Consider the following 15,766-nt stretch of genomic DNA (forward strand, 5'->3'; position numbering starts at 1 on the left):
CTGGGTGTGTGTGTGTAGCTGTGTGAAAGCCTCCCATGCATGAGACCCTGGGTTTGATTCACAGCAACTCAAAAACAACAAATAAAACCAGTATTTTTTAGGTCTGAAGTTAAACATCCCCTCTGTCCCCAAGGTGTCAAAGGTGCCTCAGTGGATGATTATAAGTAGAAAACTAGGGTAGAGGAATCAGATATTGGCAACTTTTCCATTTTTATTTGTGTGTGAATTTTTTATATAAATGTTAAGTATGCAAAGCAGGAATGCAGATCAAAATGTTTCAGAGAACAATTTCTGGCAATTCAACTGTATAATGATTATAAACAAATGCTTTTTTTTTTTTTTACCATGACCATGCCAACATTTAGATTTTTTAAAAACTAAGTTAACTTCTTATTGACAGCCACTAAATGTCATTTGTAGAATTTTGATCAATCAGTGGATTCCACTCACTATGCCTTTCTGAGTTGTCCTTCATGCTATTGTTTTTAATATTATCCATCTTCTGTGCTGTTCCTATAAATTTGCTATTAAAATACAGGAGCCCAGCCATGGTGGCACATACTGGTAATCCCAGTTATTTCAGAGGTTGGGGCAAGGGGATTGGAAGTTCAGGGACTCTGCAACTTAGACCCTGTCTCAAAATAAAATCTTTAAAAGGTCTGGGGATATAGTTTAATGGTGGAATGTCTCTGGGTTTAATCCCCAGTACCTAAATAAATAAATACATGAAACTGTAATATGCACAAGTATGTTCATGAAGCATGTTTTATATTGGGGGAAAAAAAGAAACACCACATGTGTCCATCAACAGGGTATTGTTTGCATAAATAATGGTATATTCATCCATGGGATCTTTTGTAGCTCCTATGTGGAATGAAGTAGATTTATTTGTACTCATTTTTATAAATTTTTTCCAAATTTTTTCCCAAGATTGATGCTAGGACTGATGTAAACATGAATGTAAAAGCAAAATATTTGTTATTTGATAACATGTTTATATTTTTTTCTCCATATATAATAGAAAGGAAATATGTAGAGAAAAATAGGAGAGTCCACGACGCTACGGAAACTGAACTGGAATTATTGGGCAGAGGAAATTAGTGACAGGGAGGAGTTTGAAGTTTTGCATTGTATACTTCATTACTTTATGCTCTAACATATCAAGAAATCAGAGTGTGTGTGTGTGTGTGTGTGTGTGTGTGTGTGTCTAATCTTAATTTCAAAATATTAGGCAACCAACCCCTGGCTCTGAGCTAAAGAATCTTTGTGGATTTAAGTATTCTTTGATAATTTCCCACACAGCTAAGCTACTGTGGAATATCCAACCAAGTGTGAGAAATTCTTGGCATTCTTAAAATAAACCCACCCTTCTAGGCCAGCTCATCTGGGCATCATAATCCCCATGTAGGCTTTTAAAAAATTAGATCCTAGTCTCAATGACAGATCTGAGGACTCAGAATGTCTGTGCCTGAAGCTGTTGTCTTACTGTTCAGGAGGAAATGGGATGTGAGGATTAATTGTTAGGTAATTATGTGGGACAATTGCACTACCACTGCAAGGAACAGAGAAGGCGGAGAGACAGACCTGGCCTGCAGAGGCTCCTCCAAATAAACTGGATGGGGACTCCTGATGGATAAAGTCATTCTCCCAGCCTTGGCAATGAAGCGGTTCCACATGCAGCAAGCAGGGTCCTCCGGTACTCAGGGCCCTCAGAAATGTCAGGGCTGTACCTTTAATTTGTATTTTCACTAAAACTATTATTTTTTTGCTCTTGTCTCAGTTTCTGTGTTCTAAACTGGAGGAAGGTAGGGGATGATTAGAAGATCACCGAAAAACTCACCCAGCTCTTGAAATGAAGAAACCCAGCCAGTTTGCTTAGCATAAAGACAACAGGATGTAGTGTGTTATTATCCAAGAACCAGGCTGTGCAGAAGCAGACAAACAAAATTCTAGTCCTGACCCCTCTTTGTGCCAGTTGTGTGACTTATCTGCAAGTTATCTGCAAGGTTCTTGACCTCTTTGAACCTCGATTTCTTGATCTGCATAATGGATAATGAGGTGCTCCATGTGAGATTGCAGTAAGGATCAGAGATGGCGAACAGTAGAAGTCAACCAACCAAAGCTCAGCAGCTGTTTATTAGTTCCACAACAATTACTAGAGCATGAACTCCTTAAAGGTTAGACACAATGTGTGACTATGTGATTTCCCTTTCCTCTTTCCCTACAGTCTACCTAACACTAGTAGAGGGCCACTACCAGGGATTGAACCCAGGTTCTTGCTCATGCTGGGCAAGCATACCACCACTGAGCTGTGCCTTCAGCCCCCAAAAATTCTTGTCTACAGATCTGTAATTCTGTCTGCTACAGGTTGTCGTGGTTCCCATCCCTCCTGGAGTGTAAGAGTTCAATTCTTTTTGCACGTGCAAGCCGATTTTCCTAATCTAAGTCCATTCTTAGGACTGCTTGTAACATCTACTTGTTCCCTCTTTAACAAGGAGCTAAATAAAATCTTTGGCACATGCTCATTTTCTATCTGTATGACAGCCATGAATTTATTTTCTTTCGAAAGGCGTCTTTTAATATTGCTGCTACTTCTTTACCAAAGCAGTGGGCTTCTGTGGAGGGCAGACACCTTGCCTGAATCTCCCTCTCAGGGTCAGATGGAGTCGGACAGCATTAGCGTTAATATCTTGTCCTTGGGTAGACAGAAAAGCTCCCTAGGAGTCCGGCTTCAGGTCCTGTGCCAACAACTTGCGGTGACACAGAGGAAAGCACTTCTCTCAGAGAGTCAGTCTGCCTATTTGTGAAATGGGCTCCTAACGAACCTCTAGACTCCCGGGGCAGCCTCCTAGGGCTACATGTCCTCCCCAAATCCCCTCCTCCTGAATACCCTTCCTGGGGTGGCGCCCTGGCTGGAACGCAAGAGATTTGGCCTTTGGGGTCTCTGAGATCCGCGGGGTGCCGCGGGGCCTCTGGAGTGGAAGAGTGTTTTGGAGCCAGAAAGCCGGAGCCGCCCAGGAATTTTGGCTCAGACTTGGAGCATTTCCTCCTGGGCCGGCCGGCGCTATCCTGGGGAGGGCGTCCGCCGGCAGACACCGCGCTGAGATTTGCCAGGCCAGCACCATGGGGCTCCTGCTCTGCGCACAGGCTGGGCTCGCCCTGCTCTGCGCCGCGGGCGCCTTGGCGGGTGAGTGGGACCCGGGGCGCGGACAGGGAACCCAGGGAGACCGCAGATGGCAAGGTAGGAATGAAAGACAGAGGCAAAGAAAGAGGCGGATAGAGGGAAGGAGGGATAGAGATGGAGAGAGAGAGAGATGATAGAGATAGAAAAGAGATAGATATAAAGATGGAGATAGAGAGATAGAGATAGAGAGATAGAGATAGATGCTGAAAGGGAGAGACAGCGGTGAGAAAATAGAAAGAAGCAGAGAAGGGCGGAGAAATGAAGATAAGAACAAGTGCTAAAGGAGAGGGGGAGCCTAAAAAGAGAAGGAAAGGCTGAGACAGAAAGAGGCTTTGGAGATAAATGGATATGAAGGAGGATAGAAAGAAAAAGGAGTCTGAAAAACAAACAAAAGAACAAGAAGAAAAGAAAAAGAGGAACTGGATGGGCAAGAAGAAAGGAGAAAGAGGCAAAGAGAAAGTTTTAGCGACCAAAGGGGACAAGAGCTCAGAAAGCCCATGCCAGGGGCCCAGCGGGAGAGAAAGGAAGGGTGGGGATGGAGGTCAAGGCTTCTTGGTGGGGCAGCCCTGGAAGCCAGCTCCACCCCCAAGGCCTGCGGGGGCGGCCAGGTCTGGCTTCAGGGGGCACTGCTTTGGCAGCTGAGCTCCACAGCATGAATGACCAGGCAAGGCCCAGATTCAAATACCAGGTGGCCTGAGGGGGTTCTGCAGGCAAGTGGAGGCAAGCCTCCAGGGTTCCAGTTTCCTTGAGGGTCCAAGCTACCGTGGATGGGGAGTGGAAGTGGAGGGGGAGGGGGGCTTACAGGAGGGAGAGGCCATCTGGGTTTCTTGCCTTGCACTGTTCCCTTTACACACTCTCTCCTGCAGTCTGATGCTGCCCCTTCCCAGGCGAAACTGTGAAGAGACAGGGTGACTCGTGTCAAGGAACATATTGTCCTACAACCCAGGACTATATATACACAGAGGCACGTCCCTCCACACCAAGACTCTGCTTATTGTACAGCACTTTACATTTCGCAGCCAGATTCCCATTTACTCAGGGAACAGTTGCTGCTCATCCCAGTTGTCCCTATGAAGAGAAAGCTCATTTCTCATGGATGCAAGAAAGAGCCCTGTCCAGGCATCCAGCACTGCAGCCCCCTCAGACAGGCTGTTGGACCCACCCATGCAGAAGTGCCCTGTTGACATACAAATGTAGGAGTGGCTTTCGGGGACCAGTGTACTGACTGAGTACTCAGGGAAAGGACTCAGGCAGTCCTGATCCTTGGGAACTTCCACCTTGGGTAAGTCACTTTACACATCTGAGGCTGTTTCCTCCTCTGTAAATTGAGGAGAAGCAAGTCATCCCCCAAGCTGGCTTCAGGGATAGGATGAGAGGAGGTGCCCACCAGGAAGCACACATCCAATCTAGCTCTCAGACAACCAGATCACTCCCAGCCTCAGTTTCCTCACCTGGTAAAGATAATCAACTGCTTCTGCTTAAGGCTGGTTGAAGAAGGGTGGAAATTCTGCCCAGCATAGAGCTCTATCCACACTGCATGACCTCCCCATCACCTCCCTGGGCAAGGGGCCCTCCTCCCACTCAGCCCAGGCTCCCACAGCTAAAGGCACAAAGCCTTTCTGTGCTTCTCTGAGGGAGGAGCCAGCTCCTCCCCAAAGTGATTTTTTGTGGCTCTTTTAACCACAATTGATATATACATTTTAAATTCGTTTTTAAGCATTATTTTTCCTTCTGATTATGCACGCTCATTGCTACAAATGGAAAAGAAGAAAGTATAAATATGTTAATGTACTTTCTCACATTTTAATTTATAACCTTTCAGATTTCAGACAATATCCCACTGTTTTCCTTAACATTTTAAAAAATATAATTTTTTTATTTTTATTTGATGCATAGGAATTATACATATTTCTGGGGTACAGAGTTTTCCTTAATTTTTTGATGATGTGAACATTAGGCCACAAACTATACAAAATAATAGTCATAAACACAGAATATTGTGTAACATATCTAGAAACCTGCCTTAAGTACTAATTCATGGCCAATCTTATTTTATCTATGAGTCTACATCCTCTCTCCTGCCTGGATTATTTAAAAATAATTCCAGGCATCCTGTATTTTCATCTATAAATATAAAGATCTATAAATATTTCCTTGTGTATATCTAAAAGATAAATAATTTGGGTCCTGGGCATTAAACCCAGGAGTGATTAACTACTAGCCACATCCCGAGCCCTTCTTTATATTTTATTTAGAGACATGGTCTCACTAAGTTACTGAGGCTGGCTTTGAACTCACAATCCTCCTGCCTCAGTCTCCTGCTTCAGCCTCCCAAGCTGCTGGGATTATAGGTGTGTACCACCACACCTGTCAAAGAAAAATAATTCTTAAGTAAACATAACTGCAATTATCACACTCCCCAGAATGAACAATCCCTTTCTAGCGAATATTCACTCTGTTCAAATGTCCTTAATTGTGTATATGTGTTTATATATCATTCATTCATTCCAGGTAAGGTGATATACATTTCATTTGGTTGATATGCTTGCTAAATCTCTTCAAATATGTAGGGTCTCTCTCTCCCTTTTTTTTTCTTAAAATTTCTTTATTGAAAAACTAAGTTTGTCCTGTGAAGTTTTTCATATTTATTTTGCTATTTCTATCACGTTGATAACATTTATTTGTTCCTCTACCTCTCCTATTTTCTATAAAAGATTCCTAAATCTAGAATCTTTATCTAATTCCAGGTAGAATTTTCTTTGCAATAATACTTTGTAGGTGGTCTTTATGATTTTAATTTGAATTTATTTGATTACTGGTGAGATTGGACTTTTTCTTCAAAGGTGTATTGGTCATTGGTACAGATTCTTATAAACTACTTTACACTTTCTCAATTGTGGCATTGAGGTTTTTCACATTGACCTATTAAAGCTTTTTTATATATTGAGTGAAGTGAACTGCTTTGTGTTACCTGTAGAGAACTTCTCTTAAGGTAAAGCTTCAGCTGAGCTCCTTTTTGCTGTCAGAGGAATCCCAAATTAATTCTAGTCTTCTTCATTAATATTACCATTCTCACTCACCCATTGGGGCTTGAACTGTCACTGTCTACCACCTTCCCTGTGTCTATGGATATCTGTCTGCCATTGAGATTCTGCTTTTGCTTTGGATCAAAACGGAAGATGCTGGAGGTTTGTGGTGAGGATCCTATAATACCTGTCCAGCCCCTCATTTTACAAAGGAGGCAGCAGAAGCCCAAAGATGGGAGACCCTTAACCTACACAAAGTCACACTACTGCTAGGGGACAGTATAGACAATATCAGGCAGTGAGACTCAAATTCTCTTGCCGCCACCTAACAGCTATGCAATCTTCAGCATGTCATTCAACCTTTTTTATCCTTGGTTGTTTGGTCTGTAAAAAATTAAAATAATTAAAAAGACCTCAAAATATATGTAAATGAGATGATGCAAATAAGCACGTAACAAAAAAGCTTGGCACATAACAAGCCATCCCAAATCAATAGTCACTTGAAATGTAGAGTATGGTTATGCCCATTTAAAAAACAAAGAAAGCTAAGGTCCAGCAAGTGGGACTGGCTTGGAGCAGAGCATCCCAGCGCCTCTTGGACCCTTGCACCCTCTGACCCCTGCATGGGTTTAGCTTCTCCGTCTTGAGTACTGGTCAGAGTGATCTGGAAAGAACGCTTGCCTCCACACAGAGAGCTGTGTCCCGGTTGACTTCCTGACCTCCCTGCTCCATGCCTTCCTCTCCCTGAGCCACAGATTCCTCACCTAGAAAGGCCTTAGAGGGCAATTGAAGAAGCTGGGTGACAGGCAGAGAGCACACCGTGAGAAGGCAGTGTCTTCAACAGCCAGCCCTGTGTTCTTTCCCACAGCACAAAGAGAGAGGTTTGGTCCTGGATGGGTTTTGAGACCTTCTCAGAATCCTGGGGTTTGGGGGTATGTTTAACATGATAAATCAGTGGTTTAAAAAACAGTGTATCGAGATAGAAGTAATCTAGCTTCCTATCCAACTTGGAGAGCAGAGCTGCCAGCCAGCCAGCAGCCAGTCCAGCTCTGAATCAAAACACAGGAGAAATAAACATGGGTGTAATGGAAAGGGGCTCTTGTTACAGCAGCTTAACTTGCTTTCTAAAAGTAAAGTACTAACTTAACCCAAAGAATGCATCAAAATGACACTGGCACACTCACAGTGATCCACAGGGCTCCCATCCAGATCCAGAAAATGTCCAGAGGACAAGGAAACTAGGACACATCCCTTCTTAAACAAAACAAACCAAACAAAACAAAAATCTGCACTCTCAGGATCTTCACTCTCTCTTTCAGGGCTGGAGGGTCCCTCTCCTGCTTCAGCCAGAGCAGCTCCACAGACTGGAAGTCCTCACACACTCACTTCAAAGTAGCGTTCTTCTGCTTTATGTATTTATTTTTCTGCTTCTTAAAAAAAAAGCCACTGATGGTTTTGAATGAATCACAAATATTTACACAAGTATTAGATGTGGAAAAAGTTATCATTCTATTATATTGAGTGTGATCAAATATAATTAACCCCCCAGTGGCCAATGCTGATGGTAAAAATAGGATGTGACATTGATGATTGGGAAGGCGACTGTTAGACTCACTACTGAGAAAATGGTCATCACCCAGCACAAGAAATCACTTTAGTTGTGGGTGCTTCCTTACTCTCTGAATGCCAGATCCCAAAGGTCTCCCTGTGAGGTCTGTAAGTGGGAAGGGATCATATTTTCTATCCCAAAGGACAGGTCCTGGTGGTCAGGTCTCTAACTGGGCCAACCCAGCGCTTCCCCTGGGCTTCTGGACTCCCTCTGGCAGTGCAGGATGCTTCTCCACCCATGGCCACTGGCCAGGGTGCACATCAGGCCTTGAGCAGGAGCTGAGCCAGAGAAAACAAGCCAACATCCAAGGAGGTCCATTTCCCAACTGGTGGGGTCAGGAGAGCAGGAGGAAGGAAGGAAGGGACACTGGCGAGCCACAGTTTGGGCTCTGAAAGCTATGCCATGATAATCCTTCAGCCTTTCCCACTCCTGACAGCCAGATATGGGGGGTAAGGCAGAGAAAGAGAGAAATGGAAGGCACACAATTTTTGCCTTGTTGGAGTTTCTGCTCCAAGAAGTAACTTTTCCTTTGGAGATCACTTTTAAGGCCTCTTAGCAGGCCCCGAAAGGCAGAGAAGCATCTTGGATGAGCTACATCTGGAGGCATCGGGTTAACCCCAGCCCAATTTACACAAGAGGCTGCAGAGGCTCAGGAGGACAAAAGAAGTTTCTCCATAGTCCGGGATAACTAGTGGCTGAGCCAGGCTGAGGATGGGCCTACAAGGTGTTCTTGGCCAAAATGCATTCAGACCAAAGCAACGAGCAGCCCCCATTGTGGGGCTGGCTGGGCAGGGAGGTTGTCAAGGCCCACTCCAAGTTTTCTCTCTCACAGGGAGTCCCCCAGAGGCCCGGATGAGCTCATGGACAGTTATGCAGTGGTGCACAGATCCCAGCTCTGTCCAGATGTGAGGGATTAGTGCTGAGCTGTGTGGAGAATGACCTCAGCCCAGTCTCTTCCCCAGGGAGATGCTGGAGCCAAGTCAGACCTCATCGCAGGCACGTAGGGAACACGGAGCTTGAGGCCAATGGAGGGGAGCAGTTGCATGTTGTTTGAGCATCCACAGCTGGCTCATCCGCTGTCTGCTGCCAGGGTTGCATTGCTTCCTCTCTGCATGAGCTCTGAGAAGGGTGGGAGGAGAGGAGGCAGGTGATACCCAGGGAAATGACTTCATCAAAGATCCTCAGGTATGTATGCTCACAGGCTCACACCAGGACAGTCCCCTCTTCCTGGGACAGCCTACACTGTGGGCAAAAGCTTCTCACTCTGCAAAGTCTTTCCTCTCCAGGCTGAGACCCTAGTTTAAGCTAAGACAAATGAGACCAGGATCACCTCCTGACCTTCCCCTACCTCTTAAAGGCTTTCTTACAATGCCAGCCCTTCCAATGGGGGTCTCCCATACAATCCTCCCTCTGCATTCTATCCATGATAGCTTCTACTTTTTGCTAACAACCCCATCAGACAACTGGCTTATTTTATGAAAAATGTCAAACCATATACCTAAATGTAGAGGGAATAGTGGAATGCACCCCCATGTGACCGTCACCCATCTCTAGCAATGGTCAACCCTGGGCTGATTTTGTTTGCTCTAAAGGCCTGTTCATGCCTCTCCTTCATCCCCATGCCAAGCCTGGGGTATTTTGAAGTAAATCCAATATATCATAGCATTTCAGCTGTACATATTTTAGTCTGGGTTTCTAAAAGACTCGTTTTTATATAAGTAGCCAACATGCCAGGATACCAGCCTCCTCCCTCCCCAAATTCAACAATACCACCATTGTCTTTTGTGGAGGGCTTTCTAAGTCCAATAGAAGAAAATAACAAAAAGGAGAATTTAAAAAGCAAATCGTTCTCTGCAAGAGGTGCTGTATTAGTCAATTGGCCGTCACTATAATGAAACACCTCAGATGATTGACTCACAAAGAGAAAAGCTTTGTTTTGGCTCAGAGTTTTGGAGGTCCCAGTCTATGCTTGCTTGGCCCCATTGCTCTGGGCCTAGGGGGGAGGCAACACATCATGCTGGAGGCCTATGACAAAGCAGACCACTCACCTTATCAGTCAGAAAGGAAAGGAGTAAGAGACAGAAATCCCACAAAGTCCTTTGAGGGCACACCCCCAATGACCTCAGGCGCTCCCAGGAGGCCCCACTGCCTGAAGGGCCACAGAGCTTCCCAATAGCAGCATCCTGGGGACCAATCATTTACACATGGGCTTTGGGGACACTTGGGACCCAAACTACAGCAACGGGTGCTTCTGGAGCTGCCAATTGGGTCTGACTTCCACACAGCCTCCCTCTCTACTTCCCCTCCAAGCTGCTCTTTATTCAAGTTCCCTGTTCAAAGCTGCACGAATGCGCTGATTCTCAATGTTTAAAAAAGCATTTTCTGATTTCTTCGGTGTAACTGTTCTCGCCATGGCTACCATTTTAATGGCTGCTTTTAACAACCCAGAACAGAATTCCTAAAAAGTCAACAAGTCAGTTGGCCATGATGTTCAGCAGACAGTCCCATCTTATTTCGCAGTTAGAGGTCTTCAGGTGAGTATTCCCCCGCCATTTAAACAGTTTAAAAATTTAAACAATTTTTTTGGCCATTTAAACAGTTCCCTGGACCCATTCCTGCTGCGATCCTTTTGTCTTCTCTGATGGTGGTCTGTCTCCCTTCTGGATCCCATGGCCTCCCATTTGCACGAAATACACTCCTTTAGTTCTGTTTCATGGCTGTGTTTCTCCAGTGCTTAAGCAAACAGAAACGACAACAGGAAACACTTTTCTAGGCTTGGTGATCTGATCTGCCTTCCCTCTTGCCCAAGCCTCATGAAAAGGGTTCCCGGACCTGGCCCATCCTCTCATCCCTCTGCCTCGCCTGCTCCACTTTGGCAGAAGTGTGGGGTGAAACTGGGCAGGGCCTTCTGTTGCTGCCCTTCTGTGCTCTTCAGGTTAGCCCTCCCTGCTGCCTTACGCCATGCTGTCCTTGTCACCTTCTGTAGAATCTGTAAAGCTCTTCACTTCTCCTGACCTCTGGGACACCACCCTGAGTGGCAGCATTCTTCCAGGTGCCCCGCAGGCAGCTCAGAGTCACCACCTCCAAACCTTGAGCGCAGAACCAAGGCTCTGAAACTTCTGGTGTGAGGGTTGGTGGTGCCAGGAGAACAAGGTTGGGGAGGAAACTGGTGAATCGAAGTTGAGAAGGTTGAATCTCAGGTCTTCTCTTCCCAGCAGTGGCATTTCAGCCTTCTTTGCATCAATTTCCCTATTTGTAAGTTGGGGGTCTTAGCAGGCTGTCGGAGGGGCAGTTAACATATTGAGTTAACATATTGCTTGGCACACTGCTTGGTAACACTTGTCAAATGCCAGCTATGATCAACTGGTGCCCAGTGTCAATGCTACTATTAAAACACCTCCTTCCTCCCTCCTTCCTTCCCTCCCTCCCTCCCTTCCTTCCTTGTTACTGGGGATTGAACTCAGGGGTGCTTCACTACTGAGCCACATCATCCCCAAAACTTTTTATTTATTTATTTATTTTTGATACAGGGTCTCACTAAGTTGCAGAGGGTCTTACTAAATTGCTGAGGCTGGCCTCAAACCAGCAATCCTCCTGCCTCAGTCTCCCAAGTTCCTGGGATTACAGGCATGCAACCACCACATCCAGCTTTCCCCACGCATTTTCTTTCCCTCTATTCCTTTTGCTACTGTGTTCATCACGCCTTACTCTGATTACCTCCTGCCTCCAAACACCTACCCTTCCAATCTATTATCTGTATTTAAAATACTCGACTGTTAAAATAAAGCTTCGAACATTGTAATTGGTTTTCTTTTTAATATTTTTTGTAATGGACCTTTTTTTTCTTTTTTTTTTTTAATGCCATGCTGAGACTCTAACCCAGTGCCTCACACATGCTAGGCAAGCTTTCTACCACTGAGCCACAACCCCAGCCTTGTAATTGTTTGTTTATTTATTTATTTATTTATTTATTTATTTACTTACTTACTTACATATTTATTTATTTTTAAAGCCTTAGGATAAAGATCTACCCTTTGGCTTTGTTTCCAGGATCCCTCTGCCCCATCTCCTCTCCCACCCTCTGGTCTCTGGTCACTCCAAATCCCTGGAGGTTGTGTCCTGTGGAGCCTGTTATTTCATGGCTCTCTCTGGCTAAAATCTGTTTTTTCCTGACTTTTCCCAGGCCAGGCACTGCATCCTCATGAAGCCCACTTGGGTCTGTAGGTGAAGGCGGCTGCAGAGACAAGTGGTGATAGGGTGGTGGCAACCTGCACACTAGCTCGCACCTGAGCATTTCTGTGCTCATCCTTGGGAGCTTTCAAGACCCACCTCACTCCAAGTCTGGAGTCTCTGTGCTGCAGGGAAACCAAGGGTTCCACTGACAAGACTCGTTTTTCCACAGCCGCTGAGCCCCTCAGCCCTTCCCAAGGAGACCCCGCTTGGAGCACAGGCTGTGACAGATACATGGCTGTCCAAGACCGTTTAGACGTGATGGAAGAGGTAATAAAGGTGTTGAGGTGGGGGACATGAAGCATAAAGACCACTTCCCTGACAGGCTGGTGGCACAGACACATCCTGGAATGGCAGGAAATCAGTTCAATCCTGTCCCTTAATCACCTCGTTGACTGTCCCCCTGCCCTAACTGGGGCAGCTGGTTCAGGTGACCAGCTGAATGCAGAATTAAGGAAAGTAGAAATCTGGTCCCTGTGTTTTGTGATACCACCATGGCTCATGACCTGGGGTTCATAAGCTTATGTGGGGGAAATTTTACATCTTTATTGTCGCAGACCTTTAATTGAGACTTTGTGTTCCTATTCACAGTAGAACTGTATGGTAACTTTGTCCTCAACAGAAATCACAAATAACTTCATGCCATTATAGTCATTGGGAATATCTCAACATGTGCCAGGTGCAGAGGCACACATCTGTAATCCTAGCGACTTGTGAGGGTAAGGCAGGAAGATTACCAAATTTGAGATCAGCCTTTAGCAAGACTCTGTTGCAAAATAAAAAGTAAAAACAGCTGGGGATATAGTTCATCTCAGTTGTAAAGTACCCCTGGGTTCAATCCCTAGTATAGGAAAAAAAAGGAATATCTCAAGTCATTTACACTCCTTATTGTGTTAGGATAGCATTAATTGTTATGCTCGATTTTAGATCATTTTATTTAGTGAGTTAAATAAGTACATATATTTTATATCAAAATTTTTAACATTTGAATAATATTTAATAAAGTTTATTTCCTTGTTAACACTACAGCATTTTCTTTTTTACATTTAAAACATTTTTCTGAAAAGTTCTGTAGGTTTCATCAGACTGCCAACATAGCCCATGACAAAAAAAGTTTAGAATCCTGAATAAAGAAAAATTAAAAATCCCGAACCTGTTATTTGGCAGCTGTGCCACCAGGGGGCGCGACAATAAAAGGAATATGAACTCTGGCTGCCAAGTTCTAAAGCAGAAAGGGGGTGCTTCTGCCAAGCCTGGGACGGAGACAGCTGAGTGCAGACGGGGAGGGGCCTTGGAGGGCAAGCCGCCTGGGACATTGTCATGTGGGGAAACAGGGAGGTGGGAGCAGAGCCCGAATGAGCACCCAGTTCTCTCCCCGCTGGACCCAGTGGTCCTTTGAGCGTGGCAGACTATGCAGAAGTTGCCCTCCTCTTGTCCCTAACTTCGCCCCCCTCTCCCGCTCTAGACGGCGGAGAAGGTGGTGGAGCACCTGGAGGCAGAAGTGAAAGGCCTCCTGGGCCTGCTGGAGGAGCTGGCCTGGAACCTGCCGCCGGGGCCCTTCAGCCCCGCCCCAGACCTCCTCGGAGACGGTGAGCGGCGGGGAAGGCTGGGGAGGCTACAGCCCCTGAGCCTCGGTGCGCGGAGTTTGGGAAAGCGCGCGAGAGAGGTGGCTGCTCCACCGCAGGAGTGCAGCCTGGACCAGCAGGGAGACCCTCTGCCTGCCGCTCCGAAGGGACAGCTCGCGCCACCGCGGGCACCGCTGCAGCCGAGCGTTGATTCGAGGTGTACTCACAACCCCGACCTGGAAAGCGTCTCCCTCCGACGCGGGCCTTGGGCACGCCTCAGAGATCCCCCGTCCTCTTTCATCTCCTTCCCAGCATCCACTCTTGTTCCATCCCAAATCCCCGCCAGGGAAGACCCGCACGTCACTGATGGGGCCATGGTGGGATTGTCACCTGCTTCCTTCTTGAGCCCTGTGTGTCCAGGGGACTGAGGAGGGAATGGGGGAGTAAACTGCTGACATTGTGAGGATGAGGGGACCATTCAGTACCCCCTGCAGCTCACTCTGGGGTCCCCCCTTTCTTTCAGATCACTTCTGAGCAGCAGCGGTAGAGGAGCTGAGCAGCTGGAGGTGGGACCTCGTGGAGGGCAACTCAGACCAGAGCCGTGTCTTCTCGCCCTCCTTTCCTTACCTTTGTGTGAAATGAAAGCAACTCCTTTGATGTCCTCTGTGTATGTGGACAGAGACCCCTACAGCCACAATCCCTTCTCCCTTTTTCTTCCATGCTCTGAGGCTCTGGTTCCCCCTCTAGACTCAGATCTGGGAGCAGCACCCTGCCACCTGTGCTTCGGCCCTCCTTATTTATAGGGACAGACTGAGCAGGGGTGGTACCCAGAGGTGAGACTCCGGAGGCCCAGAATCATAACAGGGACACAGCAGAAGGGCCCTGTAAGTAGCCTTGCTACTCAAACTCAGGCCCCAGAAAAACAGCAACAGCACCACCCCAGAGCTCCTCAGAAATGCAGGATTTTAGCAGAGTTCAGTGGCACACACCTGCGCTCCCAGATACGCAGGAAGCTGTGGCAAGAAGATCGCAAGTTTGAGGCCGTCCTAAGCAACTTAGTGGGACCCTGACTCAATATAAAATTTTTTAGAAAGGGCTGGGACAGTGCTTGCCTAGTGTGTGGCCAGGCCGGGTTCCCATCTCCAGTACACACACACACACACACACACACACACACACACACACACGAAATGCAGGCTCTTGGACCCATCCAGATCTCCTGAATTAGAATCTGCATCTTAATGAGATTCCCCAGGGGATTTCTGTGTTCACTGAAGACACCCCACTCCCACCACCTTGGTGCTGGGGATGAAACTCACCACCACCACCAAGGCTCTACCACTGAGCCTTACCTCCAGCCCTTTTAAAATGTTTTTTCCTATTAAAATAAAATTTACATAAAATTCACCATTTTAACCAGTTTAAACTACAAATTCAGTGGCTTTCAGTATATACACAATGTTATACAATCAATTCCATCTAATTCCAGAACACTTTCATCATATCCTGCAGTTACTAGGCAGTTACTTCCCATTCCCTCTCCCACCAGTCCCCTAAAGATCTCTAACCTTTCTCTCTATGGACTTGTCTCTCTGAATATTTTATATAAATGAATCATACAATAAGTGGCCCTTTGTATCTGGCTTCTTTCACTGAGCATGTTTTTAGGTTGTACACCTATCAGTACATTCCTTTTCATGGTTGAATGATGTTCCATTGAATGGATGTACCTCATTTTATTCATCCAAGCATTAATAAATGGACATTTGGGGTTGTTTGCACTTACGGGCAAATATGAATAATGCTATAATTTATTCACTTATTTATTTACAAGTTTTTGTGTAGATATGTTCTCATTTTCTTGAGTATGTGCCTAGAAATGAAACTGCTGAACCAAGTGGTAACTGTTCAACTTTTTGAAGAACTGCCAGTTTTGCACAACAGCTGTGCTATTTTCCAATCCCACCAGCAACATTAGCTGTGGACGTTTCGTGGACGCCTTCTATCAGATTGAGACATTTCCCTTCTGTTTCTTGAGTGCTTTTTCTTTTTTTTTTTAAATCACAAAGGGGGTGTTGTTTTTTTTTCAAATGCTTTTTCTGCATCAAATGAGAGGATCAAGTGGGGTGTTCTCCTTCCGTTTTATTAATAA

General features: G+C 45.8%; 1 protein-coding gene across 3 annotated transcripts; it reads left to right on the forward strand.

Moving 5' to 3' along the window:
- The first annotated feature begins 2,821 nt into the window (after positions 1-2,821).
- On the forward strand, positions 2,822-14,271 carry Plac9 (placenta associated 9). Of its 3 annotated transcripts, none has more exons than XM_048801790.1 (4): positions 2,822-3,241; positions 12,222-12,319; positions 13,515-13,638; positions 13,734-14,081. In XM_048801790.1, exons 1-4 carry the CDS (start codon positions 3,124-3,126, stop codon positions 13,823-13,825), a joined length of 432 nt encoding a protein of 143 aa, XP_048657747.1. In that variant the 5' UTR covers positions 2,822-3,123; the 3' UTR covers positions 13,826-14,081. The 3 variants fall into 3 exon arrangements, with proteins under 3 accessions (XP_048657747.1, XP_048657748.1, XP_015360069.2); XM_048801791.1 differs by having other exon boundaries at positions 2,896-3,187; positions 13,734-14,053; XM_015504583.2 differs by lacking the exon at positions 13,734-14,081 and adding an exon at positions 14,138-14,271 and having other exon boundaries at positions 2,926-3,241.
- The last annotated feature ends 1,495 nt before the right edge of the window (positions 14,272-15,766 follow it).

Source organism: Marmota marmota, unplaced genomic scaffold, assembly GCF_001458135.2.
Source record: "Marmota marmota marmota unplaced genomic scaffold, marMar, whole genome shotgun sequence".
Lineage (NCBI taxonomy): Eukaryota > Metazoa > Chordata > Mammalia > Rodentia > Sciuridae > Marmota > Marmota marmota.

Bases quoted from the DNA above. Each gene is read 5' to 3' on its own strand.
- Plac9 (XM_048801790.1), top strand. From the start codon at position 3,124: ATGGGGCTCCTGCTCTGCGCACAGGCTGGGCTCGCCCTGCTCTGCGCC. The intron at 12,320-13,514 runs GTAATAAAGGTG...CTCCCGCTCTAG, and splicing joins GTTTAGACGTGATGGAAGAG to ACGGCGGAGAAGGTGGTGGA. The intron at 13,639-13,733 runs GTGAGCGGCGGG...GCTCCACCGCAG, and splicing joins CCCAGACCTCCTCGGAGACG to GAGTGCAGCCTGGACCAGCA.